Source organism: Sceloporus occidentalis, unplaced genomic scaffold, assembly GCF_023333645.1.
Source record: "Sceloporus occidentalis isolate IW3139 unplaced genomic scaffold, rSceOcc1.0.p SCAF_149, whole genome shotgun sequence".
Classification (NCBI taxonomy): domain Eukaryota; kingdom Metazoa; phylum Chordata; class Lepidosauria; order Squamata; family Phrynosomatidae; genus Sceloporus; species Sceloporus occidentalis.
Genome location: NW_028317129.1, coordinates 408,078 through 435,417, shown reverse-complemented (window position 1 = coordinate 435,417; position 27,340 = coordinate 408,078). Strand labels below are relative to the sequence as shown.

The 27,340-nt window shown below is 40.9% G+C and overlaps 1 protein-coding gene across 1 annotated transcript; it reads left to right on the top strand.

The window, feature by feature from the left end:
- Positions 1 to 1,962: 1,962 nt before the first annotated feature.
- Positions 1,963 to 12,268, top strand: LOC149280684 (histone deacetylase complex subunit SAP30-like). Its single transcript, XM_089500185.1, has 4 exons — positions 1,963 to 2,190; positions 8,804 to 8,929; positions 9,576 to 9,674; positions 12,146 to 12,268. Exons 1-4 carry the CDS (start codon positions 1,963 to 1,965, stop codon positions 12,266 to 12,268), a joined length of 576 nt encoding a protein of 191 aa, XP_089356311.1.
- The last annotated feature ends 15,072 nt before the right edge of the window (positions 12,269 to 27,340 follow it).

Below are 27,340 nucleotides of genomic sequence, written 5' to 3'. Positions count from 1 at the left end.
AACTTTGTACATATGTGGTCATGAACTCTTATCTAGTATTTTATAGGTTATTTTTGACAGGATTCACAAGATTTGTCTTCCCCACGAAGTTCAAGGATAGGCTAAGATACCAGTTTCACTTTGTAAAAAATAACTGAAAAATAGCATGCCTTTCCAATGCTTAACTCTCATACTAAGCTGCATTAATCAGTCAGATATCCTTATTTGTATTTCATTACTTATGAGATTCTTTTTAACAGAAATTACTGTTAAATTATATTGTACAGTGCAGCGCCCAGTACACTGAGGGTAGGATGAAAGCCCGGCGAGAGATTCAATGCATGTTGTGGCTGTTTTGGGCAGAAACGGCACAGGCAGGCTGTTTGGAGGGGAGAGAAATGGCACAGGCAGGTTGTTTGGGGAAGGCAAAGATGGCAGGCACAGACAGGGTGTTTGGGGGAAAAGCACAGACAGGTTGTTTGGGGGTAAATATGCTACAGGCAGGCTGAGGGGGAAAAATGGCACTGTTTGGGGCAAAAATGGCACATGCAGGCTGTTTGAGGGCACAGATAAGCTGCTTAGGGACAAAGATGGCACAGACAAGCTGTTTGGGGAAAAAGATGGGACAGACAAGCTGCTTGAGGGAACAGATGGCACAGACACCAGTGGCACAGACAAGTTGTTTGGGGACAAAGGTGGCACTGTGGGGGCAGTGTCAGCATGTATTCCTTAGGTACTTATTTGGGCCTTTTAACACTATTGGTTCCAGGGATTTTAATAATAATGTGATATTCTGTTATCATTAAGGAACAGTATGGCTTCTGTTAATGAACTTCTTACTTTTCTTTGAAAAAGCTACCTACATTGCTGTAACCAATATAAGGACATGGTCTAACACGAGAGGTCATCTGATGATTCAAATTGTATACATATCACCTTCTGACTTTTTGTGGTATGTGTAAAACCTCTGTAAGAGCAAATCCATTAAGGGGCAGGAAATTGACCCAGGTGATGTGATTATAGTAACACAAAAGAGAATTCGAATATAAACAAACCAGAAAGTAATGTTTGCAATACCCAAGTACAAAGTATTTACATCACAAAAGATCCTGTCTCTTTAACCGGGGACAGAAGCAAAAAGTGCAAGGATTTCTTAAAATCATTCCAACCATTCATGCAGCTTTTTTGTGCCCCTGACGGTTAAAGAGGGTAACCGAAACTTTCATCAAGGGCAAAATGTTTAATAACACAATCACAATGTCAAACTTACCTTTTATACCCTTATTTTATATAATATAGTAGCTGGAAATTCATCAGCTTTTAAGTCATCTGAACTACACAAGCGCCTGAAACAGAATACTATTGTATTGTCTCTCTACCTTCTACTTCCTGAACAGCAGTACAATGCGTTGGAGTAATCTCATTAGCCAAATCCCATTCTCATGGGGACACCTTTGTTGTGTTATATCAGCCACTCGAAACATGCTTGCAATTTTGTTTCTAGCTGTGTGACTAGTGAGTCACCCACCAGGCACAGATGACTTACATGAGTTTTCCAGGGGCAGTATAGAGAGAATGTTCGTGTGGCACCAAACTGTAAGGTCCCACGATCAAAGCCAAAGTTATACTGTTTACGTCACTTTATAAATGACTGGTGATAATGACAACATACTGAGCCCAGGGGCCAGGATCACCCGATCCCCCTCTGTGTATTAATGCAGAGTTTCTATGGGAGTGAGAAGGGGGTGTGTTTGAAGAAGCAGAGGAGGAGCCAGTCTAAGCTTCGCAATGAATGTATTGCTTTGAAGCAGGCTGTTTAAAACACATGCCCAGATAGCTCGCCGTTTACTACCGAACACTTTGTTGATATTTATTGTTGTCATCGCATATGTACTAAGAGTGGATCTGATGTGCTAGAGCCGCGCGTCCGTAAACATCAAGGATTACCGCACACACACAAAAGGCACGCTGCTTTAGAGCAACATGAACGGGTTCGCTACCGAGGAGTTACACCGGGAAACGGCAGCGGAGCTGCCCCCCACGGCTTCTGCGGTGACATCGGTCACGGGCGTGGGTCCCACTAACGGGCAGTTATGCTGCCTGAAGGATGAGGGTGAAAGATGTAGCCGGCCTGCGGGTAATGCCAGCTTCAGCAAAAGGATCCAGAAAAGCATTGCACAGAAGAAAGTCAAGATCGACTTGGACAAAACAGTGAGTACTTCCCATTGCACTCAACGTTCTGCATCGTGACACGGGTGGAATTCCACAACGCACAAAGTGACTGCTGTGGATCAGACACTGAAGTGTGCAGCATATTGCAGATACACACACACACACACACACTGCTTGGCCGTTTACATGGGTGACCACCTCTGTCCTAGACATAGTTCTCTGCATTGTGTTGAAACCTTGGGGATATTGAGCGCACTGCGTGTTAACCCAACGTGACATTTCTACTAAATGAAAGGCTGCTCATCAGATTATCGCAGAGTTGTGATGCCAGCTGTTAGATTGTGTGTTACTTTGTCAGTAAGCTTTCATTGTGCTGCTTTCATTTTCCTGTCTGCAGTGTAGACATGAGGCCAGCAGTCTGTATCAACAACAAAGTAGCCAACCCTCATCTGCATTGCATGAGATGCCTTCTGATGATCATTAAAACACCAGCAATCCATGGATCTAATATAGGCTGCCAAGGAGGAAGAAGTGCAGTAACTACACTTTTCTCCTCCACCTGCCCGTCTCCATTACTATTGTTGTTGTTATAATTATTATTGTTACAGTGTCAACCTCTTTTCATTGTCACGTTACTGTGTATAAACTGACACTCTGCTCCAAGCCATCATGTTTCACACAAACTGGTTCCGTGTTGACGTGTTTTTTTTTTTACTTGACCCTTAACGAAAGGGTTAAGCGAGCGCCTGACTGCAGACAGCACAGTGCAGATGACACCATTCTGGCTGTTAGTGTACTTTTTCCTCCCCTTTGTCTGTAAAGCTAGCATGAGTCTGACCCTGGAGCCCGATATCTTCGTGTTGTTTTTTTCCCGCAGACAGAATATGGTGATTGTGTCTCCGTAGCTTTTTTTTTTTTCCCGTGCGTGTTTTTTTTTCATCTAACCCACTTAAGCCTGAGTTTCCAATAGCGATTACCTGCCGTTCACTATAAATACATACATTGAGGGTTAGAGCTGGAGCGCGGAACGTGGCATGAGCCCTGCCAAAGGAGGGGCTGAGTGAGCAGAATACAGAGCAGGGCTGGAGAGGGACTTTGCTTTTGTTTTGTTGATTATAGTCGCTCAAGTGCCAGATCCCTTCTCCAGGTTGCCTACCTCTAGGATATAAGCCGCTAGGACATGAATAAGGGGGTATAAGCGACAGACTGTGCTTTACTGGTCATGTTTGCCCTTAGTGGGAGTCGGAAGCCCGCTGACCTCTCAGTTCCGCATTCTTACACGGTAAACACCCGCATGTACGGCACTTTCCCCCCTCCGCTTCTTTTCTGAGTGGACTTTGGGGGGATTAATTTTATAAAAATATTAATTAAGGTCACTTTGGTTGCGCAGAAACGCGAACCCGGTCACTGGTTTGTGTGTAATTTCATCATCTTATCACACACCGTGTTTTTCCTACTCGAGTCAAATACTAATGTGCTGCTGTGAAGAGGTTCTGTCTGCAAGTTTCGTTTTCCGTGCCAACGCGCACTGTACACACGCCATGTTACCGTGAAAGACTGTGAGAAACTGCATTCCCTGTTTGACACTCTTAGGAAGTAGCCGCTTCTTGTGATTGTTTGTCTGTAATACCCGCAAAGCGTCATGGGATTTGTAGTCCTTTGTTCACCGCTGGGGAACTTGGAGACACAAAACAGAACAGGAAGTTGTTTTGATCGTTAAAAGACATCTTTAGATATTTCTATCAATGTATTTGTGCAACGCATCTTTGTGTGACACATATATATATATTTTTATTTCCCTTTTTAAAAAAAAAAAAAAAATATTGTCATCCTGTGTTTTATATACATTATAAAATAACGACTAATATTTATAACAGTTACTCCATTGTTCTTTTAAAGCTGGCAAACAACAACTATTACAGTGCCACAGGTGCAAATTCCTGGCTAAAATTCAACTGTCTACCTTAATACTCATCAGCGTAACATGAAGTTCGGTATATTATAATACTACAGTGTCTCTCATGATGGATTGTGCTGTTGTGATTGGCAGGAAACGTATCATTTGCTTTACATAGCACCAACAATACATACAGTGGATATAAAAAGTCTGCACACCCCTGTTAAAATGCCAGGATCTTGCGATGTTAAAGAATGAGTCAAAGATAAATCATGTCAGAACTTTCTCCACCTTTAATGTGACCTATAACGTGAACAATTCAATTGCAAAACAAGCTGAAATCTTTGAGAGAAAAATAACAAAAAAACTCACAATAACCTGGTTGTATAAGTGTGCACACCCTTCAACTATGAAGGAGTCTTTTAGCATGGCACATCTTGACGTGGCAATATATGCCCACTCTTCTTTGCCAAATCTGTCAGATTGCGAGGACATCTCCTGTGCACAGCCCTCTTCAGATCATCCCGCAGATGTTCAATTGGATTCAGGTCTGGGCTCTGGCTGGGCCATTCCAAAATGGTGAAGCCATGCTTTTGTGGATTTGGACGCTTTGGGTCGTTGTTGCGCTGAAAGGTGAATTTCATCTTCAGCTTCCTAACGGACGCCTGAAGGTTTTGTGCCACAATTGCCTGGTATGAAAAACAGCCCCAAAGCATGATGCTGCCACCACCATTCTTCACTGTGGGCATGATGTTCTTTGGTTCAGGTGTAGTGTTGTTTTTTTGCACCAAACATACCTTCTGGAATTATGGCCAAAAAGTTCAACCTTACTTTCATCAGACCATAACACATTTTCCCACGTGTTTTTGAGGGACTTGATGTTTGTTTTTGCAAACTTCAGCCGTGCTTGGATGTTTTTCTTTGTAAGAAAAGGCTTCCGTCTTGCCACCCTACCCCATAGCCCATTCATATGAAGAATACGGGAGATTGTTGTCACATGTAGCACACAGCCAGTACAGCCAGAAATTCCTGCAGTTCCTTTAATGTTGCAGTAGGCTTCTTGTAAGCCTCCCTGACCAGTTTTCTTCTCGTCTTTTCATCAATTTTGGAGGGACGTCCAGTTCATGGTAATGTCTCTGTTGTGCCGTGTTGTTTCCACTTGATGATGATTATCTTAACTGTGTTCCATGGTATATCTAATGCTTTGGAAATTATTTGTACCCTTCTCCTGACTGATATCTTTCAACAATGAGATCCCTCAAATGTCAGGTAAATCACTTTAAATGATGGCAGGTGTGTAATGACTTCTATTTAACATGAGTTTGAATGTGATTGGTTAATGCTGAAAACAGCCCCAGCCCCAGTTATAAGAGGGTGTGCACACACATGCAGCCAGGTTATTGTGAGTTTCCCTCCTCAAAGATTTCAGCTTGTTTTGCAATTGAATTGTTCACATTATAGGTCACATTAAAGGTGGAAAAGGTGAACCTGAGGTGAAGTTCTGCTTTCCAAGCATTAGATCCATGGAGTCGTCAACTTAATAAACTGACTTTGGTACTGTAGCAAAGTTCCACTGCTGTTTACCCCATTTCTGGCTTCTCCCTTGGTGGCTTCATTTAGGGTTTCATTGGTTAGAAGAGAGAATATAGTAGTAGAGTGTTTGTCCACTTCGTAACCAGAGACCTACTTCTATAAAGCTCTTCTTTGAACATGAAAGGGGAGTCTGAAATGAATTAGCTGCATCATGTGACAAAACGCAAAACATTTCCAGCTCATTGTTACTCATGCTGCACAGGGATACAGTTTATTTGTGGAGTACAGTTTCGGGAGATGCACACTCGTGCAAAACCATACAACCAGGGGACACAAATCATATAAGCAGAGGAAGTAGAAACATGTAGAATCACACTACAGAAAAATAAGCCAAATGTCTAGTCAGGGGACCCAGATTTAAGGGTAGGGAGCATTTTTAGAAACAATTGTTACGGTTTTGTTTATAAGTTTATTATACTAATATTTAAATACACTTGGTATTTAACTTTCATTTTTTCTGTCCCTGGCAGCCTAATAAAAGAACAATGCGTATTAAAGTACTTTAATATGCATTATTTAAAAACAAACAAAAAATAAAGCACTTACCCTAGGCCAAGGGCGTCCAAGTTTTTTCTGCAGTGGGCCACTTCATCAGAATTGTATACGTGCGCGGGCCGCACTCATTTTTCACTGTGAGAAAATATGGCCTTTAATAAGATATGGAGATTAAAATAAAGTAAATGACACAAAACCTTTACTTTTCCTCTCACTGATTTCTGGGCCTAGAAAGTTTTGTGACTACAAATTCAGGATTCTGGATAAGTAGAAATAAAATAGTTCAATTTATTTTAGCGATGCACTAAAATGAAAATTCTGGACCAAAACCGAAAATTCAGGGTTCACTTAAACGAAACCAAAAATGACCCCCCACACACTTTTAATAAAAGTAAGTTACACACCAAAATTGTACAAAAAATTATATATTATGATTGTTAACAGCAATCTCAGGTATACCCAGATTCCAGCATGTACTGGTTGGCTGGGCATTGTATTTTTTGTCCAATTTTAGTGTGTAACCACACTTTTATTAAAAGTAACACACCAAAATTGGACAAAAAAAATCAATATGACTTGGCATGATAGGAGTGTGATTGCTAACAGCAAACACGCTCTTTTTATACCCAGGCAACCAGTAAATGCTGGAACCTAGGCATGATGGGACTGTGATTGCTGTTAGCAGTTAGCAATCACACTCCTATCATCCCAAGTCAGCCAGTACATGCTGGTACAGGGTGGCTGTAAGTGCAGACCACATACTGCTGGCAGCATCAATACACAAGGCAGGCAGCTAGCCAGGTTTCAGCATGTACTGGCTGACTTGGCATGATAGGAGTGGGATCACAGTCCCATCATGCCTAGGTTCCAGCACTTACACATCCATGCTATCACACACACACAAATTCATTCATTCACAGATTCATTCCCTCAATCAGGCATACTCATTCAAACACCCTCCCCCACCCCCTTACCTGCACTACAGCTCTCTCAATGCCGATCACAGACTTCAGCAGGGGGCGCTGCCTCCCTCGTTCTCCCCACAGAGGAGGCAGGACTGGAGCAGAGAATAGACCCTCCCACAAGTAAGCAGCAGGGCTCTTGTGATCCTGGCTGCCGATGTCACGCGGGCCGCACCTCGAGGTCCCGCGGGCCGCATGTTGGACGCCCCTGCCCTAGGGGGAGCTACAGGCCCCATCCTCCTCCCTGGTCTGATGACTCTTGCAGCCAATCAGTGACAGGAAAGTGCTTCCATTGAAATCAATGGGATCGCTTTCTCTGCATGTGCATAGAGGTCTCAATAGACTGTGTCTGCAGTCTTCGCCTTGCATATACTGACTGGCAGGAAGTACATAATGTGCATGGAGATGTGTTCAGCTGAAATGCATGGAAAATAGCTGGAGGGGCAGACAAAGAGGCAAATGCATAAGGGGGAATTCTGCAGGGGACTTCTTGGTTATCCTATTTATTAAGGTACATATGTTTGTAGTGTCCCTTTAAATTGCATTTAATTCAGCAGTAGTGCTTGCTGTGACCTCACATTTAATCTTATTGTGACTCCCCCATATATACTATATGGACAAAAGTATTGGGACACCTGACCATTACACCAACAGGGACTTTGATGACATTGCTTTCTAAATACATAAACATTAATATGTAGTTGGTCCCCCTTTGCAGCTGTAACAGCTTCCACTCATCTGGTAAGGCTTTCCAAAAGATTTTTTGCGCATTCATTGAGTAGAGCATTTGTAAAGTCAGACACTGATCCTGGACGAGAAGGCCTGACTCGCAATTAGGGATGCACCAAAATGAAAATTTGGGACCAAAACCGAAAATTAACTTTTCACTTGGCCGAAACAAAAACCGAAATTGACCCCCCAAGTAACACACCAGGATTAGACAAAAAAGAAAACAATAACATTAATATTAATATAGATATATGATTAACAGGAATCACACTCCTATCATGCCCAGGCATACCCAGCTTCCAGCATGTACTGGCTGACTTGGCATGATAGGAGTGTGATTGCTATATGTAAATTATATATATATATATTAATATTGTTATTTTTTTGCTGTCCAATTTTGGTGTGTTACTTACTTTTAATAAAAGTGTGGTTAACCAAAAAAATCATATATATAATTGCTAACAGCAATCACACTCCTATCATGCCCATCATCAGAACCTGGGCATGATAGCAGTGTGATTACAGGTTCCCTATACCATGCTACCCCCCCCACACTTACACATCCATGCTATCATACACTCATTCACAAACATTCATATATTCATTCATTCCCTTAATCATGCATACTTGCTCATACTAGTCTATAATCGTAGGTGAAAATTTTTATTTGGTCAACATAGAAAAAGGTTAATGAATTACATAAGCTTTTAGAACCTCAGAGGTCTTTTCTTTTACCATCCCCAAAACTCATGTGACTCTATATATTTTTCTTTCTCAATAAAAGTATTACATACGACCACTGACTCCACATTTTTATTAATAGCATATTGCGCACATGAAAAAGGAATTACATTGAATAATCAAATCAAAAATGTATAGAGCATTCAGTTACTGGTTTATTTGAAACTTGTAACCATAATTGTCTGTATAGTTTTACATTGTTACAATATAATTTTTTTGTTTGTTTTCTATTTAGGCAAGACACCTTTATATTTGTGAATTTCACAAGAGTGTAATTCAAAGTGTAAGGAACAAAAGAAAAAGAAAAGGTAGCGATGACGATGGAGATGATTCACCGATTCATGATGCTGATATCCCTGAGGTATTGTTTTTGAATTGGTCAAAATGAATAAATATTCAACATCATAACATATTCTAGTACTTTCTTGGTGATGAGCAGGGCGAGTCTTTTGCGTTTTGTGTTGCATCACTGTACTTTCTCACCAAGCCAATTTCAATTGCTGTTTCTTTAGAAACTAAATCTTTGCATGGGTCATTTTGTTGGTAACATCTTCTCATTAGTATAAGACCAATATGAATGTAGATGGAGTGCGACAGGGCTGCACAGAACTCGCTAGTGTCTAACTTCATGTGCAATTGTTTGTACTCGCCTATCATTCCAGGCTCCTGAAAAAATAAAGTTGCCCAACTCAAATATGTCAAGCTTTGCTATGTGGGCCCAACTTAAACCTGAAACCTTCTGGTTGTTCAAATTGGACATCCCTCATCAATATTGCTCTTTTAGTTTAATAACAGGTGCTCTGTTATATAGTTAACACATGATCTGCCAGAAATACAAGAACCCAGAGATGCCAATTAGAACTATTGCTGTTCGATGTGCAATGGGAGCCTGTACGCTGTTAGGTGCTATCACAAGGACAACAAAACAAGTAATCTCTGTTGCTGTAATTTTGAAATTGCTTTTTTCATAAAAAACATATATGTATATATTTCTTTACATTTTCTAGGTGGATTTATTTCAGTTGCAAGTAAACACACTAAGAAGATACAAGAGGCATTTTAAGCTGCAAGCAAGGCCAGGGCTGAATAAAGCACAGCTTGTTGAAGTAAGCATGCTTTGGATTACATATTAACTTGGCTTTGCAGGCTAGGGTTGCATTAGTTATGTGACTACACTGTTGTTATTAATATGGTGACGATTCAAAGTGGGAACAAACAAAAATATGTCATATTCCTTTTGATCCTGTTAATACAACTGATATATTTGTAGGCTCTATAAAGAACTTGTTTGTGGGTTCCCTTCATCCATATGTCCACCTATATTAAGAAAAATATCTAAGCTGATTTCTGGTTAATGGGCATTGTCTAATGCTCTATAATGATGTAGAGGTGGGGAGAGAATTAAGATTATGTGCAGGATGAGTAAGGGTTATAAATGATAATAGAAGGTTGTGGGACTTTAAATGAAAATAATACATAAGAATTGAGATGCTGATAAGGAGAGAGATGGGTAGACTTAACTTCTGATCAAGGAGTTGGACAGCTTATGCATAATTGAAGTTACACCAGTGTGAGTCGAAGGTACTTTAATTAACCTAGAAGAAAGAATGGATGTTCCTGTTTCATTTAATGATATGTTTTCTAATTATTATGGTTTTAATGCTACTTAGTGAATTGGAGCCTTAGCAATTTCAGGGAATTACAACTATAAAGCATTGCAGAGTATGGTCCATGTAAAAATTATACCCACAGATCTGTACACTTTACATGAACACTGTTTTTGCAGTCACATGCTGTTTTCTTGCAGGTTGAATTCTCCAATGTCCACTGTGCAGCAAAAAAATGCATTAACTAGTAATAGTGTTCAGACGGCTTTATTATTAGGCTCATAGTTACCGTATTGGCTCGGATATAGGCCGCACCCGAATATAGGCCGCACCCTAAAAGTTAGGTGCTTTTTTAATGAAAAACGTTTCTGCCCCCCCCCGAGATATGCTGCCACGAAGATGTACCCCCCCGAGATATGCTGCCACTCTACCCCCCCGAGATATGAGGCCACTCTACCCCCCCGAGATATGCTGCCACTCCCCCCCCGAGATATGCTGCCACTCTCCCCCCGAGATATGCTGCCACTCTGTCCCCAAGATGTCCCCCCCCACCAGACTTACCGGTGCAGACTCCACGGGGTCTTGCGGGGCCGGCGGGGGACATCTACACATAACACCTATTCAACTTCCGGTGCCGGCACTTCCGCCGTGGAAGTACCGGCAAGGAAGATTGTTCGCGCAGACGTTCACCGGCAGCGGCGATGCGAGCAGAAACAACCTCCGCTGCCGGCGCGTCTGCAAGATGTGCTTTAAAAATCTCCCTTGCCGGGACTCCCCCCGTGGGAATTCCCGGCAAGGGAGATTGTTAAAGCACATCGTGCAGTCGTGCCGGCAGCTGAGGCTGTTTGCGCGCATCGCCCCTGCCGGTGAACGTCTGCGCGATGCGCTTAGACAATCTCCCGTGCCGGCACTCCCCCCGTGGGAAGTGCTGGCAGGGGAGGCTGTCTGGGCACATCCGAGAGTAGGATACAGGTCCCCTGCACCGCTGCGGGGGATCTGTATCCTAACCCTGCTGCCTACCCGGCGCCCGGGACTGCATGCCCCGGCCGTCGGGCGCTAGACCCTGAGTGCGGCCTATATTCGAGCCAATACGGTATTAAATTTATTTTCTGTGAACCATATTCAGACACACCTTGTGCAACAGGACATCATGGTATCGCATTGAGTCAGCACCATCAAGTGATGTTTTCTGCATATTCTATATGCAAGGTCCTTGATCCTAAATCTAAGTTTGAATATTACATAGATTTGCTTATTCAATGTAATCAATACAATTGCAAAAAAAAAAAAGAAAATAGGGAAAGTAATATTTCTATAATCCAGGGGAATTATATAAATAATTTATTGTCACCTGCCATACAAGATTGACATGTGCTCATGTTTATCCAGACCACCATATCATTTGATTAATTAAGCTTTTGTGCTGTGAAGTGAATGCGTGGAACAATCATAACTAATAAATTGGCTTCTAAAAAAAACCAGCATTAACTTGACCCTCATCATAGAACTATTTCACATTTATAGAAATTATTTTAAAATAAACTAGCACGATAAAATGTATCAACTTCAACTAAAGCCTCTGTTTTCTCTAATGTGACTATGAATGGGTGTAATCTATACATAAAAAGACGGATCAACAGTTTTTTCCATTCTTTAAATTATATCCATTGTAATATGTTTAATGGTTTAGGTTTTCTCCCCATACCTTTTATCGGGCCAACACAGAGAAAAAGGTCAAGGTACATGAGCTTTCATAAGATCAAGGTTCTCTTGACGGTAGAAGAAACCTCTGAGGTTCCAAAGCTCATGTATCTTTACATCTTCTTCTATGTTGGCCTGATAAAAGGTGTCAACTCCATTTTCTCATGGGCTTATGCAGCTATAGCTATGCTTTTTTTCACAATTACTTTTGTTGGAAGCAAAAATACTTTGTATCTTTTGTAAAATATTTTTGTTTTTGCTTTGTTTAGATCATTGGCTGCCATTTTAAGACTCTTCCGGTGAATGAAAAGGACACCTTAACCTATTTCATCTGCTCAGTAAAGAACGACAAAAACAAAACAGATCACAAGTCTGATGGAGGTCTTCATTAGAGGCTCTCACACGTTGTGATTTTATGGACAGTTTAAGGCTTCTGGTGAACTCCACAAGCTTTATATCAGAAGAAGAAGACTGCTTGTAAATATATACGTATATGTTATTTTAGTGCTTTATGTGGACCTTGTACTGGCTGTAATCTCAGAGAAGTCACTGTTGTTTCCTTAAGGGAGATATCTGTTCATTTCTGTCACTCGTGAAAGTGGGAAATTAATGGAATGATTTACAGTATATAAAGCAATAATAAAATATGAATACTGATGAAATGTTAACTACACATGCAAATAAGATTTAAATGAAATAAAATGGTTTAACTAAACTTTCACACTGATATGTCTATGCTAGAGCTGTTTGTACCACTGTTGGATGTGCATTAAAATGTGCTGAATGGTTAATAAGCTTAATTAAAGGGCCTGTTTAATATGGACTGTTGTTAACCCTTTTTATTTAGCTTTTTGATAGAGTGGCACATGTAATTTAAGATGCTAACATTTGTCTGCATTTTTACCTAACTCAAGAGAAGTATTATGCTGCCGTGTTAACCTGCAGAGAGTGGCTGCTAGTGGCGCATGAAATGAATATTATCACCAGGCTAATGATGTACTCTCTAATGATTCATTTATAATGTCCGTACCTACTGGTGTAATCATGTGAACACCTATTTGGGGTGACTTACTATATGAACTGATCTTCAAAAGAAAGTATACGTTTAAGAACTTTTCAACAGAAAAACAAATATTTTCATAGCCAAAAAATACTCATCAGAACTTACAGAATATGACTAAAGGACAAATCACAAATGATGGGGTTGCATGACTCAGTCCTACATTATACTAGTAAAAACTTTCATTAATACAATGCAATTATTTTTGTATAGCAGAATTTAATGCTATAGATTTAACAGACCCCCTGTATGAAATCCCTCTAGAAGTTGCACTTTTCTGTCCATGGAATTTTTCACTGAAATCTTGTTGATATGAAAATCTCTGGATTCACCTTAATGTACAAAGTTGTGATGGCTTTAATAAAAAAAATTACTGAAGGATACTACTGTTTTTTAACTTGTAAGAACTCATTGTGACCATAGTGTGCTAAATTAGATAACAGATGTGTCCTCCCAGTGTTCAAAAGCCCAAGCCTCATTTGCATGCAATGCTCAATAAGTTTGACAAGGTCCTAGTATGATCCCTTCCTGCATCCTGTAACATAGGATAGAAACTGTTACTCCAAATGCAGTGAGATACAGATAGCATCGATGGCAGGACTGGCTTTTGATCCAATGACCCAAATTACTACTTTGAGGTTATCAATATATTAAATGAGTATTTATCCAAGTAAATCATTTATCTTCTTCTAGTATCACATGTATCATAGAATATAATGCAAATTGTCAGGACGACGCTAACAACATTACACGTTAAAAACCTTCCTCCAATATTTCTTTAGCTCCCCTTTCCAAGTCCCTCTCCTGCAATACTTAAACTAGTGTGGCTGGTCCATCCCTAACAACTGCACTTTAATCTATTTTGTAATACACCCAATATAACGCCTTCTAGATTGTATGCTTGTTTGTGCAGGGCCCTCCTCACCTGTTGTTCTGTAAGTCAAATTGTTATCTTATATACTACTTGTTATGTCCTATCTACCCATTGTACAGCGCTAAGGAATACAATGGAGATATATAAACAATAAATCATAATTATAAACTATTTTTACTGTACATGTATACAAAATATTTTAGACACTTTCCACATTAATACTATGTGTTTGATATTAATTAACATGATCAAAAAAATAATAATTCTTTTACAGCAACAAACAACATAGAATGCTGATAATACCGATAATGTACGATGGGGTCCAAAGTCTGAGTGTAATGTGACCAACATGTGATCATTTATTAAACAATAGTGAAATATTGTGTTCATTTTATTCATGATTACTTTATTTAGCAGAGAAATCAGTTTGTATCTCTTTGTTAAATTGCAATTGCAGAAGGAATGTCACACTCATGGGCATAGGAATCCCTAAAAATCTGTGGGGAAAAACATTTTTCCCCATCAGATACCTCCTTCTTTCTCCCCATCAGATACCTCTTTGCTCACTATCCCCTACCCCACTTTCTCCCCATCTCTTTTTTGGAAACAAGTACAATAATATATAACTTGAAACACTAGTAAAATACATTAAATAAAGGAAAAAACAGCTAATCTTTGTAACATTTTTTTTTTTTTTAAATATTGAAAATTGGACCCTAGGCAAGCATTTTCTTTGGGCCCCCCTCCCTAGCATGCAATCACTCCCTCCGCTCCCACACCAAAAACAAATATTTGCCCCCTGACTGCAGATTAGCTGTTGACTGTGAGAGTCAGTACACTTTAAGAGTCAGTTACTAGAGAGGATGCATATAAGCCATTTAATCAGATGTGTAATGCAATCCATTGCCTAAACCTATGTGAGGTTCAATTTAAAATTAATAATAGGTGGTATCTGGTACCTACTAGGTTGGCGAAAATACTCCCTGACTCTCCAACTTATTGCTGGAGGTGTGGTCAACAAGATGCAGATTTCCTCCAAATATGGTGGAGCTGCCCACTGGTTAGAACATTGTGGGACGTAACTCTGAAAAATTTGGAGGAATTGTTGGGCCGGAAGATTAGCAGATCTCCTGATCTAGCTATACTACACCTTAACATCCCGCCTCTAAAAAGATTTGAAAAAAAGATACTATATCATTTTATGATGGCTGTAAAATTGCAAATAGCAAAAAAATTGGAGTCAGTTACTTTGAGAGGTCCTCTCCCCCATAATCATCCCCAGAGTCCCTTTGTCCCCTCATTCACTAAGCCTCTCTTTTCCTTCCTCTCTGTAGTTCAGGTATAGATCAAATAAACAATACATGTGAACAACACTTGCATGTGTAGTTCAACTGAATAAGACATACAAACCCTACATTTGCAGGTATGCATAAATAATGTATGGAAATAGCAGATATAAATCATCAGAATAACACATAAACCCCTCTTTGCAGGTATAGATCAACTGAAAATCACATGTAAACTCAGCACTGAAGGAATAGATCAAATAAACAACACATGGAAACAGCACTGCAGGTATAAATCAGGTGAATAAGACATACAAACTCTATTTTGCAGGTATACATGATGTAGGGAAACATAGCATAGCAGATACAGACCAACAGAAGCACACACACAAACCCAGCTTTGCAGGTATAGATCAACTGGAAATCACATAAAAGGTATAGCTAAACCCCCCTAAATCACAGATCACAAGAGTGAGCCAACATTGTCTCCAAACAGCCCAGCGTGAGCCATCTGTAGTGTTTGCTTGTTGCCTGCTTGGATGGATGACACTGGCTTCCGTACAAGCCTGATGTCATCAACTGTCTCTTCATGTACCTGCCAGCCTCTCCCAGTTGATGACATCATGCTTGTACGGAAGCTAGTGTCATCCATCCAAGCAGGCAACAAGCAAACACCACATCTTATGTTATTAAGGATATAACACCATATCTGTCCCATAAACACCCTGTCTGTGCCATCTTGGTCCCCAAGGTTCAAACACCCAGCTTGTGCCATCTTTGCCTTTCCCTAAACCACATCCATGATACACATATCCATTAATGCATTCTCACAAATCATTCAAGCAATTCGCCCACACATTAATTCTGTCATTCATTCCCACAATTCATCCACACATTAATTTATTCTCTCACTCATTTAGACAATTCATCCACACATTAATTCATTCATCATCTCGTTCATTCCACAACCCATCCACGCATGGATATATTAATTCTCTCACTCATTCAAACAATTATTCCACACATTAATTCATTCTCTTACTCATTCACACAATTCATCCATATATTATGATAATTCATTAATTCTCTCTCATTCTCACTCTTTATTTCAATATTCTTACTAACCCCCCTTTCTCACTATCTCCCCCCTCTCCCCCCTTCTCACTATCTACCCCATCTGATTGTCTACCCCAGTAGATCCGTGATCTCCCTAACCAGTCCTGCAGGCTGCAGCTGCTGAATGAGTGGGCCCTTGGGGGGATTTCTTCATTACCCCCCACCCCACCCCTGGTTCCTATGCCCATGGACACTATATATTTTATTGAAACGGTAACATCCTAGCACACATAAGTTGTGTTAACATGTGATATTCTATTAGTATGGTCCTGCTAGGGCTTTTTTAGTGCTCCTGAAAGGACTCTTGTTAGGTCTTTTAGAAAAGGACATCACTTGAAATACCCTTTGTATTCATGTCAAAGGAGCTTATTGAAGCAATTTGAGGACACATTGTTCTCCTGAGTTCTGGAAAATGTCCTCATTTCAAGCTGCAGTTAAGTAACATATTTCTAAAGGGTCAGTAAAAAGCACACTGAAGAGATCTGAAACCAAATCATTTCATCCAAAGCCAGACCTGACAGAACTAAATTGACCACTCCATCAGAAGGCGGGTATATCAAGCTAACATCTTTACAGAATAGGACAGCATCTGCATCCATAATTCAATAAAAAGTGTGGCCTTCGTGTGAAAGTGGCAGTCTGTAAATCAAATGCCAAACAATACAGGCATTTCAAAGTGGAAGACTGAAAAAACGTATATAAAAATATTTGGTTGTTGTCGCAGAGCTCGCGGCTAACTCCACAGTGTCTAAAACCTATAACTAGATAGAGATTGGCAATCATAGAGTCAAATTTTAGTCATAGCAGATTGTGACGGGCCGCCCTGTACCCCGGCTGGGTATGCCTGTCGGTTCTGTGATGCTTTCTGGCGGGAACGAAATGGTTAACCGTTTCCAACGCTAGCCGACACTAGCGGAGAAGGGCTCACGAACTGGTCAGGTGACCTTAGCTTCACGGCACCGCAGTCCTCCGAGGCGTAGCTGAGTACAATGCAGTAATTGTCCTGAAAAGGACAATTAGTGATCCAGCAGGCCCCTGAAGCATTAGACAAAACTAATGTTCCAGGGAAGTAACACACTTTATTGGGGAAACACAGAGGCTTATATACAGGTTAGGGGAGAAAAAGACCATAAATCATGCACACATCTTCCAGCCATGCCCAGACAGTCCGTCGCCACGCTTAGGCCACCGAGCCTCGCAATGTCGCTATGACTTTGGCCGTCATTCTTGGGGTGATCCCGAAGGAGAGGCGGCGATACCAGGGTGCTGATGGATAGCTCGGGGTCCAGGGGACATCCGGTCCAAAAAGCAGTTCGAAGTTTCCCCAGGACGGACCAGTGACCAGGGATCCCCAGTCTCTGCGGGGGTGCCTGGGCTATGAGAGCCTAAGTCTGTGGGCAGGGCATGTGATACATGGATGGGGTAGGACGAGAAGGTGAATGGAGTATAGACAATAAACAGCACACATATAGAAATGGAATACATCACTCAAACAGTAACTGATACAGATACAGCCTTATTTAACCCCTGATGGTCATAATAACTGTTATGAACGGAACTTATTACCCAGGGCCGTCACACAGATATTGAGAATTTTACATTTTTAGAATGTACTAACAATAATTTCTTATACATATACAGCTGTTATTATAGTGTCAAAACACCCCTTACCTCATCTCAAAGGTGGGGTCAGGTCCTTGGTGCCTACTCAGTGTCCCATCGCATCCCAGCAGGGGGTGGAGACACTCGCTCTGTGCCGGCACACGTTTGCACATCGGTCTGCACTGCTGTGGTGTGTGAGCCAGGGGCCGAGCTTGGTGTTTCTGCTCACCTGGAGCTCTAAAGCCCCAGAGCACCTGCAGCTCGGGGCCAGGTTATTTTGCAGCCCAGCTTCCAGAGCCCCAGCGTTTGCTTCTGCTGTCCTGTCCCTTGTTTTCACGCTCCTGTACCCGCGTTTGAACTCCTGGTTCATTGACTCTCGGCTTGTTATCTGGACCTATGCCACTCTGCTGCCTGTCCTGAACTCGGATTATCTCACTATGGCTTTTCTCACTCCCATTGGATTTGACGCTCTTGCACATTTTGTTTGTTTGTTTGTCAGTCCTTGCCATTGGGTTCCAGACCAAATCTATCAAGCTGTACCCTGTTAAATTTTTCACCCAAGTAGATAAAAACACATTCAGTATATGGAACACTATGGGGGGCATAGACTGAAAAGTGGTCATATTGGCAAAGCAACCAAAGGAGCATTTCTACTCCATTCCATTGATTACTGTGAATAAGACCACTTTCAAGCTTTGCACCAGAATTAATTTGAAGAGATACCACCAAAATCTGGAAATATAATTGTGGTGTAATCCAAGTATTTTCAGGTCTTAACTAGTTCAATGTGGATATGTCACGGGTGCCCTTTACAAAACTAAGGGACATTTGGGTGACCCATATCTTGTTTGGCTAAATAAACAGCAATAAGAATAGCTAATGAGATAAGCTGTGGCAGTGCCACTGTATTTCTAATCAGGGATTCACTAAAGCACTAAGTATGGGAAGTTTAGGAAGCTTTACTTTACCTTGCAAACACACTTACTAATGTTATCCTTGTCTGCAGTGATAATAGTCCACTCTTCATTAAGGACTCAATAAAAGATCATTCACACACTTCACTAAAGTGTCTTGGTGTTTTGAATGCTTAAATAACTACACTTATTATCTGTCTGTTAAGTACATGAATGATACTAAGTGCCATTGTGATGCTTTTTAAATGTGCATATCATTGTTGGTAAATTTCAATTAATACTATGAAAATGGTGTTCTGCACAAAATGTCTCAACTAGTAGCGACAATCATATTATATGACAAATACTGACCATGTAGACAAAGCATGGCATTGGCATATTATGGTCATTGACATAGTCCCAGTCTAGTAGTCACATATAAATGTGCACTTTGTGCTGGACAATGCCCTTTATAATGAGAGCATGGAGCTTTAGCAAGGTGGCTATAGAATTCAGCCTGATGTTCAGATAAATGAATGATATCCTGTAGGTGCCCATGCACAACATCAGACCTTAAATGCAAGCCCTCAGTATAGAGATAGCATTTGGTAAAACCTACACAGCAATCTATATCTAAGTTTCTATAGATGCAACATTTAGTGGTGCTAGGACATTAAGTGGGTACTCAAGTTTTTGCAGATTTGGTCGTTAACACAGATAATCTGGTACATTTGTGTCTTTTTTGTAATATTGTGTATGGTACTTGATGATGTTTTTGCCCTAGTATTAGCAAAAAATTCTAGTGAAGTATATTTACTGGAGTACATCTGCAATATGTCCACATGCATGTTGCTATAAGTTCATCAGAGATGGTTGCACTTTTGTGGATATATACTCAAGTCACATCAAAAGGAGTCTTTTAACTTTTGCTAACTGCCAAGTTATTTAAAGGTCTCAACCACCCTCTTCACAATAACCTTAATTTAGTAAGTATTATAAGAAAGTGATTGCCCCCAAGGTATTGAGCTTGGCAATATGCTGTCTTTTTATTAGTAGTGATAGGAGTGCAGAAGTCTTGGGCCTCTCTTCAGACCAAAACTAGTGCAAACAGGTGCACCTTACCAACAGAGCAGGAGCTCAGTTTGGGCATCTTACAATCAGCCATATCGCTTTTTATCATATACTTAAAACATATCATTAATTAACAATAAAAAATAAATACAATATAGCCACTCATGTGTCCATGGATTAAACACATATGTTGCACTTTTATTTGTTTGCCAAGTGGTCATCAGAAATCAATTACAAGGGAAATATAGCACCACCTACTGGCCTGAAAGCTGCACTGAAACCCAACATTTCGAATAAGTTATAGACAATTTTATTTCTGGAGGTGGTTGGGGTAATGCCAGGGGGTGAAGCACTGCATTAGCATTGGATGACTTGGTTACCTATTAATACATATTTAATTGACAGGCCCTACACTACGCATGTGGAGGCCAAGAGAAATAAACATTTGTAGGACTTACCTGTTCCTCTCTAAACCAAGGATTAGCCTGGCTGTGGAAACCTATTATGCACTCATATGTATCCAACGATCTTAACGTCTTTAGCAAACCTACCAACTTTTCAGTGTCCCATGCCAGGACACTGGAGCATGTGTGCCATGTGTGAGTTCACCAATGATACATGCAGCACTCCCTCTTTAGCCACGTGCACACTACTGAATTTGAGCACAATACACATAAAATCTACCTGCATTCTCCTTAAACGGAGCATCAGCTCGGACAACATATTTCCAATTGGTCGGACCATCCAGCCAAACTTGGGGCTGTAGCCAACTGTGCTATAAAAATGTGATAAATCCTAAGAAAGTAGGTCAGGCGAATTTGTTGTCAAGAGGGAATCATTTCCCTTAAAGAGACAATGTTTGGGATGGTGGCTGAATAATCATATAATCAGTGTTCTAGGCCAGATTGTTAGGTTGTCTAACAGAGAAAACATTATGGTGACAAATCCTAAAGGTACCATGGGCACAATCGCAAATTGTAGAAGAGGCAATGGCGCTGCCAATGATGCAGGGCGTATAAGTAATTTTTGCCTGGACTTTTACAAAAATACACAATGCATTTGAAAATCCACCTTTTTAGAGAACCATGCAAGCACTCTCAGCCATCACCCTAATCAAGCAATCTGAACGACCAAGAACATCTACAGATCATCCGGAGCAGAGCAGAGCCCTATTCTCCTTTTCTACCAGTTTGGTATTGTGTGTAATTTGAAATTATTCCACTGATTGTAATAGTGCCAAGGAATCTGCTGGCGCTATATAAATAAATGTAGTATACGTTGTACTTGCCACAATTTTTGTTTCTTTTTTGTTTTATAAATACTTCTGGAGGCAACAAAGATGCAAGAGTTAACCTTATCTGTCTTTTTTGCATATATATATAATGGATTAGCCACACTTTGCATGTCTTCTCTTGTGCAATATTCATATGTTAAAAAACCACAACTATTTTACATACAATCTGGGTTAACACTGAAAATAGATTACATTAACTACAAAGTGTGTCAGCTCATATTTGATTTTACCTAGTTTTGTTTAGGGAAGACTGTAGCATGAGTAGCTTACAGAGAAGAATTTGTATTCAATTGTGGTTTCGAGAAGAATTTCAACACTCTTTAAACAAAACAAGAGGATTTGTATTTGCCTCACTGGACCATTTAATAGTAGTATGTGCCTGCAGGAATTATTGTACGACTTGTGACTAATTCAAGACAATTTGCAAAACAAATAATCTTCAAGACAAACTACACAGACAGCACCCCCAAGCATATTATCCTTCCCGCTGATGTGTGATGGTTTCTGCTATCATCAATGAAAACTCTTTACTTGAACCATGGAAATCCTCATTATAAATCACAGTACGCTTTCAAAATAGACAACCAAGTTGGGGGAAATCCTCTACGAGAAACGCATGTTGTTTTATGTATATGTTGTCATTAACAAGAAAGAATTTAGAATATGGACAAATAATGTCATCCCAGACAAATTCTACTTTAAATCTCTGCAAGGAATACAAGGTAGACCTTTGGGATGGAAGTCCTTGCCTGCTTAACTGGGTTACTTGTATTCAGGTAGGAATTTCATAACATGCTAGTAACAGAAGCATCAAGTATAAGGCATTTTAGTCAGGACGTGTAGGAAAGAATAAACCCTAGCTCTTTTATTTTCTATTAACAGATGGATATTTAAGTACAAAGTTACTTAATATCAATTCTTTACCTGTAGGGCTGAAAGGGACATTGGATTTACCAACTGAAACAAGTTAGACTTCTGCAAGCTGCAAACTATGGAATACAAACAGGCTAAAAATTGCTTTTACACTACTAATTTTCATAACACATACACATATAAAACATACTCATTGTCCATTATAATTTATGGGCATCGTGCTACCAGACATGCAATATGTTGCAATTCTCTGACCTGATTATTTGCAAATATGGTTGTTGAGAACTGGTATTCGTGGGTTTTGTTGTATTATCCCAATATCTTGGATTTCCCCTGACAGTGAGTGGTGGCTCCTACTTGTACCTAGCATGCACTTAAGGTCAACAGATTAAGCAATTTGGCAGAACTTTACAGAGGATAAATGTACCCAATCCTATTTCTGACTAACAATTGTTCTGCTAAAGGAGAAGAGAGAACTGTAACCAAGCTCGCTCAAACATCTCTTCCTCTCTGGTAGTTTGGTTGTTGTACATACGAAAGGAATTGGCACATGCATGCCTTGGTTTGCCAAATCTGGGCATTTGTGTACAAGAATACTTTCATGAACAGCACACCTGCAGCAAGTCATTGGTATTTGCATGTCCACAAATGGTGCCAAAGTCAGCACTGACCTACTGCACCTGGAGGCCCTATGTGGCTACTGTTGAAAAGCTTTGTAAGTAGACAAGACTCAGATAAACCTCCTGATGCTTGAGCTGTTATCACTAAACCTGACATTATACAGATGTGTGCAGGGCCAAGTATTCTTATTTTCATCAGACATTAGACATCGCCATAGAAAAACTCATGGGGTATACGAGAAGAGCACAAGTAGGTTTATTCACTGATAGCTGAGATGGACCTAAAAGTAGGCCTCAGATGAAACTTTCTATTTTGTGGGTTTTTTGAACAAAAATTATTTTGACCATTGTTGTGAGTTAGCTATGAACTGGTCCCATTTAGTTGTATAAAATGTAGGCTACATTTGTGTAACTATGAAGGAGATGATGTCTTTAAGCAGTTTGTTCATGCCCACTTCCCATCCAGGTTCTTCCTTTTTAATTCCTACTCCCCACCGTCTACTGCCTACTCCGAACCACAAATCTCAGTCTAGCCCCACCACTACACTTGGCTAGTTCTGCCCCTGTATGAAACCAAGACCCCAGAAGGAGGGAATGCTTAGATAGAAAACTTTTGTAAGTCCCCAGGTATGATGTCCCCAGGTACTGATGTTCAACTCCTGCCATGTTCAATGGGAACGCTATAGAACATTTGCAGAATGTGTACTTAAGTTTGCTTCCTGTTTAAACTTCTTGGTTGTAATAGGCGGGAAGGAGGAAAATAGATCATTATCGAACTATAATAACTACAGAATGCATGGCTTATTTGGTATGCAGTCTAATGCATTGCAGTCACTATTATAGTTTTAAAGGGGATACCTTTAGTGATAACCTTTAAGTACCTGTATAAAAGTCTGGCTATTCATGTTGTGTGAGTACTTCCTAGGGTTGCCCAGATCTTTGCCTCTCCTTGGGGTATAGTTTAATCAGGGGAGTGGTTTGCCATGAATAGCCCCAGCTGGAGGGACGGGAAGCACATGGGGAATAGGTATGGGGGGGGCACAATCTGGCAGGGAGATGGTATGACCAAACACTGCTCCTTTGATTGAGGATACTAAGACAGAGCCCCCAGGAAGCAATGCCTTACCGAGAAATTTCCCAGGTATGTTTAGCACCACTGCCAATACAACCCAAACTTCTTGTTTTGGTTTAGTTGTCTCTCAATGATGCTTTAAAATATATAGGAAGTTGAGCTTTTTTCATTTAGTCTTATTCATTAATAGTTATAGTTTTTGTATGTATAGTATGTTTTGTACACAACTTAATAACACACAAACAAAGTGAAATGTATTTAATAACACAGTTCAAAGCATCCTGCCATGTTTTATAAAGGGGGGGGCACAATGTGGTCTTGTCATAATGATATAATAAGAAAACATAGTGAACTTGCATCTCTGTCGTGGTCACATTCTGCAGCATCAACAATAATGGACATCAAAGTTAAAAAAAAGACTGTGCTAGTGTGAGATGCAGTTCAAATTCATTATAGCAGCTGTAAATCAAAATCATAAAGGTGCACAATATAAAATATAATAAATCCTGGACCATAGCATGCATTGAGGCTCTCGAGATACAGAAAACTTGAAGTGGACTACAATATGTTCTTAATACTACATACTAAATCATTTTACTGTTTAAAGGAAAACAGTTGTAAAAAGGAAGGCAGAGGTATTGATTATCAATGATATCACATTTTCTTTTGTCAGCCGTTTCTTCATCTTGTATTTAATCTGAAGATTCAATTATCAAGGGGTGTTACATGGAATCACAAAAGATATCTTTGGTCCAAAGAAAATGTCTCTAAAAAAAGACAACAAAACAAACACAAAGGTTTAGCGAGTAATTGTATGGCAAACATAATGTTCAATTTGTAACATTTTCTGGAAATTTGTCACTGAATTCATGTCGGCGTGAAAAAGATTTATTACAGAGCAGTTTCTGAGGCCAGTACAAATGAATGCAGCATTTTAGAACTTCAGAATAGAGCCAAGAACACATTAATACAAGCCGGCTACTATTCCAGCATCTTCTCAAACTACTGCTTAGAGGAAGGAGAACAGGGCTATCATTGTCAGAGTGTAATGGCACTCCAATGCTGCTCTCACAGCCAGAAAGCCTGGCGGTAACTGCTACTGTCAGGCCACTCCACCGCCATCAACAGAGGTAATTTTCCATTTCCAAAAATGATACACTTTTAGGATACATATTTTCAGCTCAACTACTCATCTGCCCTTTGAGTGCCAGATACATATGCCATGCATTCCATAGAAATACCCTGTCTATTGTTGAACTTAAGGTGAGAAGGTTGTATTTTCATAGCATGTAAATATTTAAATAGTAGTGTATAGTAATTATTTTTCCAAGGATTGGTCATTACGGAGATTTATTTGTGTCTAGAACTGGTAAGTAGAGAAATTAATTGTTTGCCTCTATAGTCTCTTATTCCCCATACGCTTAGGAAAAAAAACATCAAGGCTGTGTGCAATATACCGTATTGGCTCGAATATAGGCCGCACCTGAATATAGGCTGCACCCTTAAAGTTTGGTGCTATTTTAAAGAAAAAAATATTTTTAAAGAAAAAAATACACATTAGTTGAATGGTAAAACAGTATTTTATCTAATGAACAGGGATACATGTATTTTATCATTTTTGGTGTCTATTATGCAGTTTGTCAGCAGATGTTATATACAAACAGAAAACCAATAGCCATTTTAAGGTCCCCCCTTAATTCATAATCCACCTTACTTACATATATGCCCCTCTGCCCCTGATATGCCACTCTGTGCCCCAGATATGCTTTATAACCCCTGATATGCCACTTAGGGTGACCACATGTCCCGGACTGCCCGGGACAGTCCCGCAATGGGACTTTGTTCCGGTCCTGGGCAGCCTCAATCCGGGACAAGGCATTGTCCCGGAATGAGGAGTCTGAGTGAAGGAGGTCTCAGCCAATCAGGAGAGACTTCTCAACTCTCTCCTGATAGGCTGAGTCCCTCTTTAACACCAACTCAGAGTCAGCTGCAGGCAGAACCAGATATGTGTGTTTGACTGTGTGTGTGCCTGTGTTTGTCAGTTTGTCACAGTGTTTGTTTGTGTGACTGCATTTGTGACTGTGTTTGTCACAGTGTTTGTGAGACTGTATTTGTCTGTTACTGTGACTGTGTGTGTTTAATGTCTAGTAATAAAGGAGTTAATCCTCTGAATCTGCTCATACCTGGTAATAGAGGGGTTAACATGCTATATCTACTCATGTCTGTAATGAGTGTATGTATATTATTAAATCTGAAATCAACATGGTTTCCAAGACTTCCTAATAATTAATATATAATAGTATATGTGAATCAGTGTGTATGTGAGATATGTATACATAATATAAAATGTATTTTATGTGTATGTGACGGTGTGCATATGTGAATCAGTATATATATATACATATATATATATATATACCTGTGTGTGTAATCTCATCTGCTTCATAGTGTGTCCCTGATATGTCAATCTGCCCCCCAGATATGCTTTATAACCCCTATGTCACTCTGCCCCCCAGATATGCTTTATAACCACTGATCCCCCCAGATATGCCACTCTGACCCCCCAGATAGCCACTCTGATGCCCCAGGTATGCCTCTCTGACCCCTAGAAATGCCCATCTGCCCCCCCAGATATGCTTTATGCCCCCTAGAAGTGCCACTCTGCCCCCCTGATAAACCAATGCACCCCCAGACTCCCTGGTGTCTAGCGGGGTCAGCCGGTGGACGTCTGTGCGATGCGTACAGACAACCTCAGCTGCCGGCACTTCTGCCGGGGATCCTATGACGGAGAAGCACCGGTGGAAGTGCCGGCAGCGGAGGTTGTCTACGCGCATCGCCGCAGCCGTTGAACATCTGCGTGATATGCTTAGACAACCTCCGCTGCCGGCACTTCCACCGGGGCTTCTATGGTGAAGGACCGGAAGGTTATGTCATGCTGGTGCTCCACTATAGAAGCCCCGGCGGAAGTGCCGGCAGTGGGGGTTGTCTACGTGCATCACGCAGACGTCTACTGCTGCCGGAGAGGAGGATCCAGGTCCCCCGCAGCGCTACGGGGGATCTGGATCCTAACCCTGGTGCAGGGATAAATAAAAAAAAAAAACACCCGCCCGGCACCCGAAACTGCATGTCCCGGGCGGCGGGCGTTATGAACTGCGCAACCCTGCGCCACTCTGATGCCCCAGATATGCCTCTCTGACCCCTAGAAATGCCCATCTGCCCCCTCAGATATGCTTTATGCCCCCTAGAAGTGCCACTCTGCCCCCCTGATAAACAAATGCACCCCCAGACTCCCTGGTGTCTTGCGGGGTCAGCTGGTGGACGTCTGTGCGATGCGTACAGACAACCTCAGCTGCCGGCACTTCTGCCGGGGATCCTATGACGGAGAAGCACCGGTGGAAGTGCCGGCAGCGGAGGTTGTCTACGCGCATCGCCGCAGCCGTTGAACATCTGCGTGATATGCTTAGACAACCTCCGCTGCCGGCACTTCCACCGGGGCTTCTATGGTGAAGGACCGGAAGGTTATGTCATGCCGGTGCTCCACTATAGAAGCCCCGGCGGAAGTGCTGGCAGTAGGGGTTTGTCACGGTCAGGACTACTTGCCAAGCCGTGACTGTGTGGAGGGCGTGGGCATGAAGGGGTTAATAGCACCAGGCCTCTGGATTTACTAACTTGACCCCTTAACAAGGCATAAGCTATACCAAAT

Coding starts and splice junctions, on each gene's coding strand:
- LOC149280684 (XM_089500185.1), top strand. CDS start 1,963: ATGAACGGGTTCGCTACCGAGGAGTTACACCGGGAAACGGCAGCGGAG. Junction 8,930..9,575: donor ATGATGCTGATATCCCTGAG/GTATTGTTTTTG, acceptor TACATTTTCTAG/GTGGATTTATTTCAGTTGCA. Junction 9,675..12,145: donor ATAAAGCACAGCTTGTTGAA/GTAAGCATGCTT, acceptor TGCTTTGTTTAG/ATCATTGGCTGCCATTTTAA.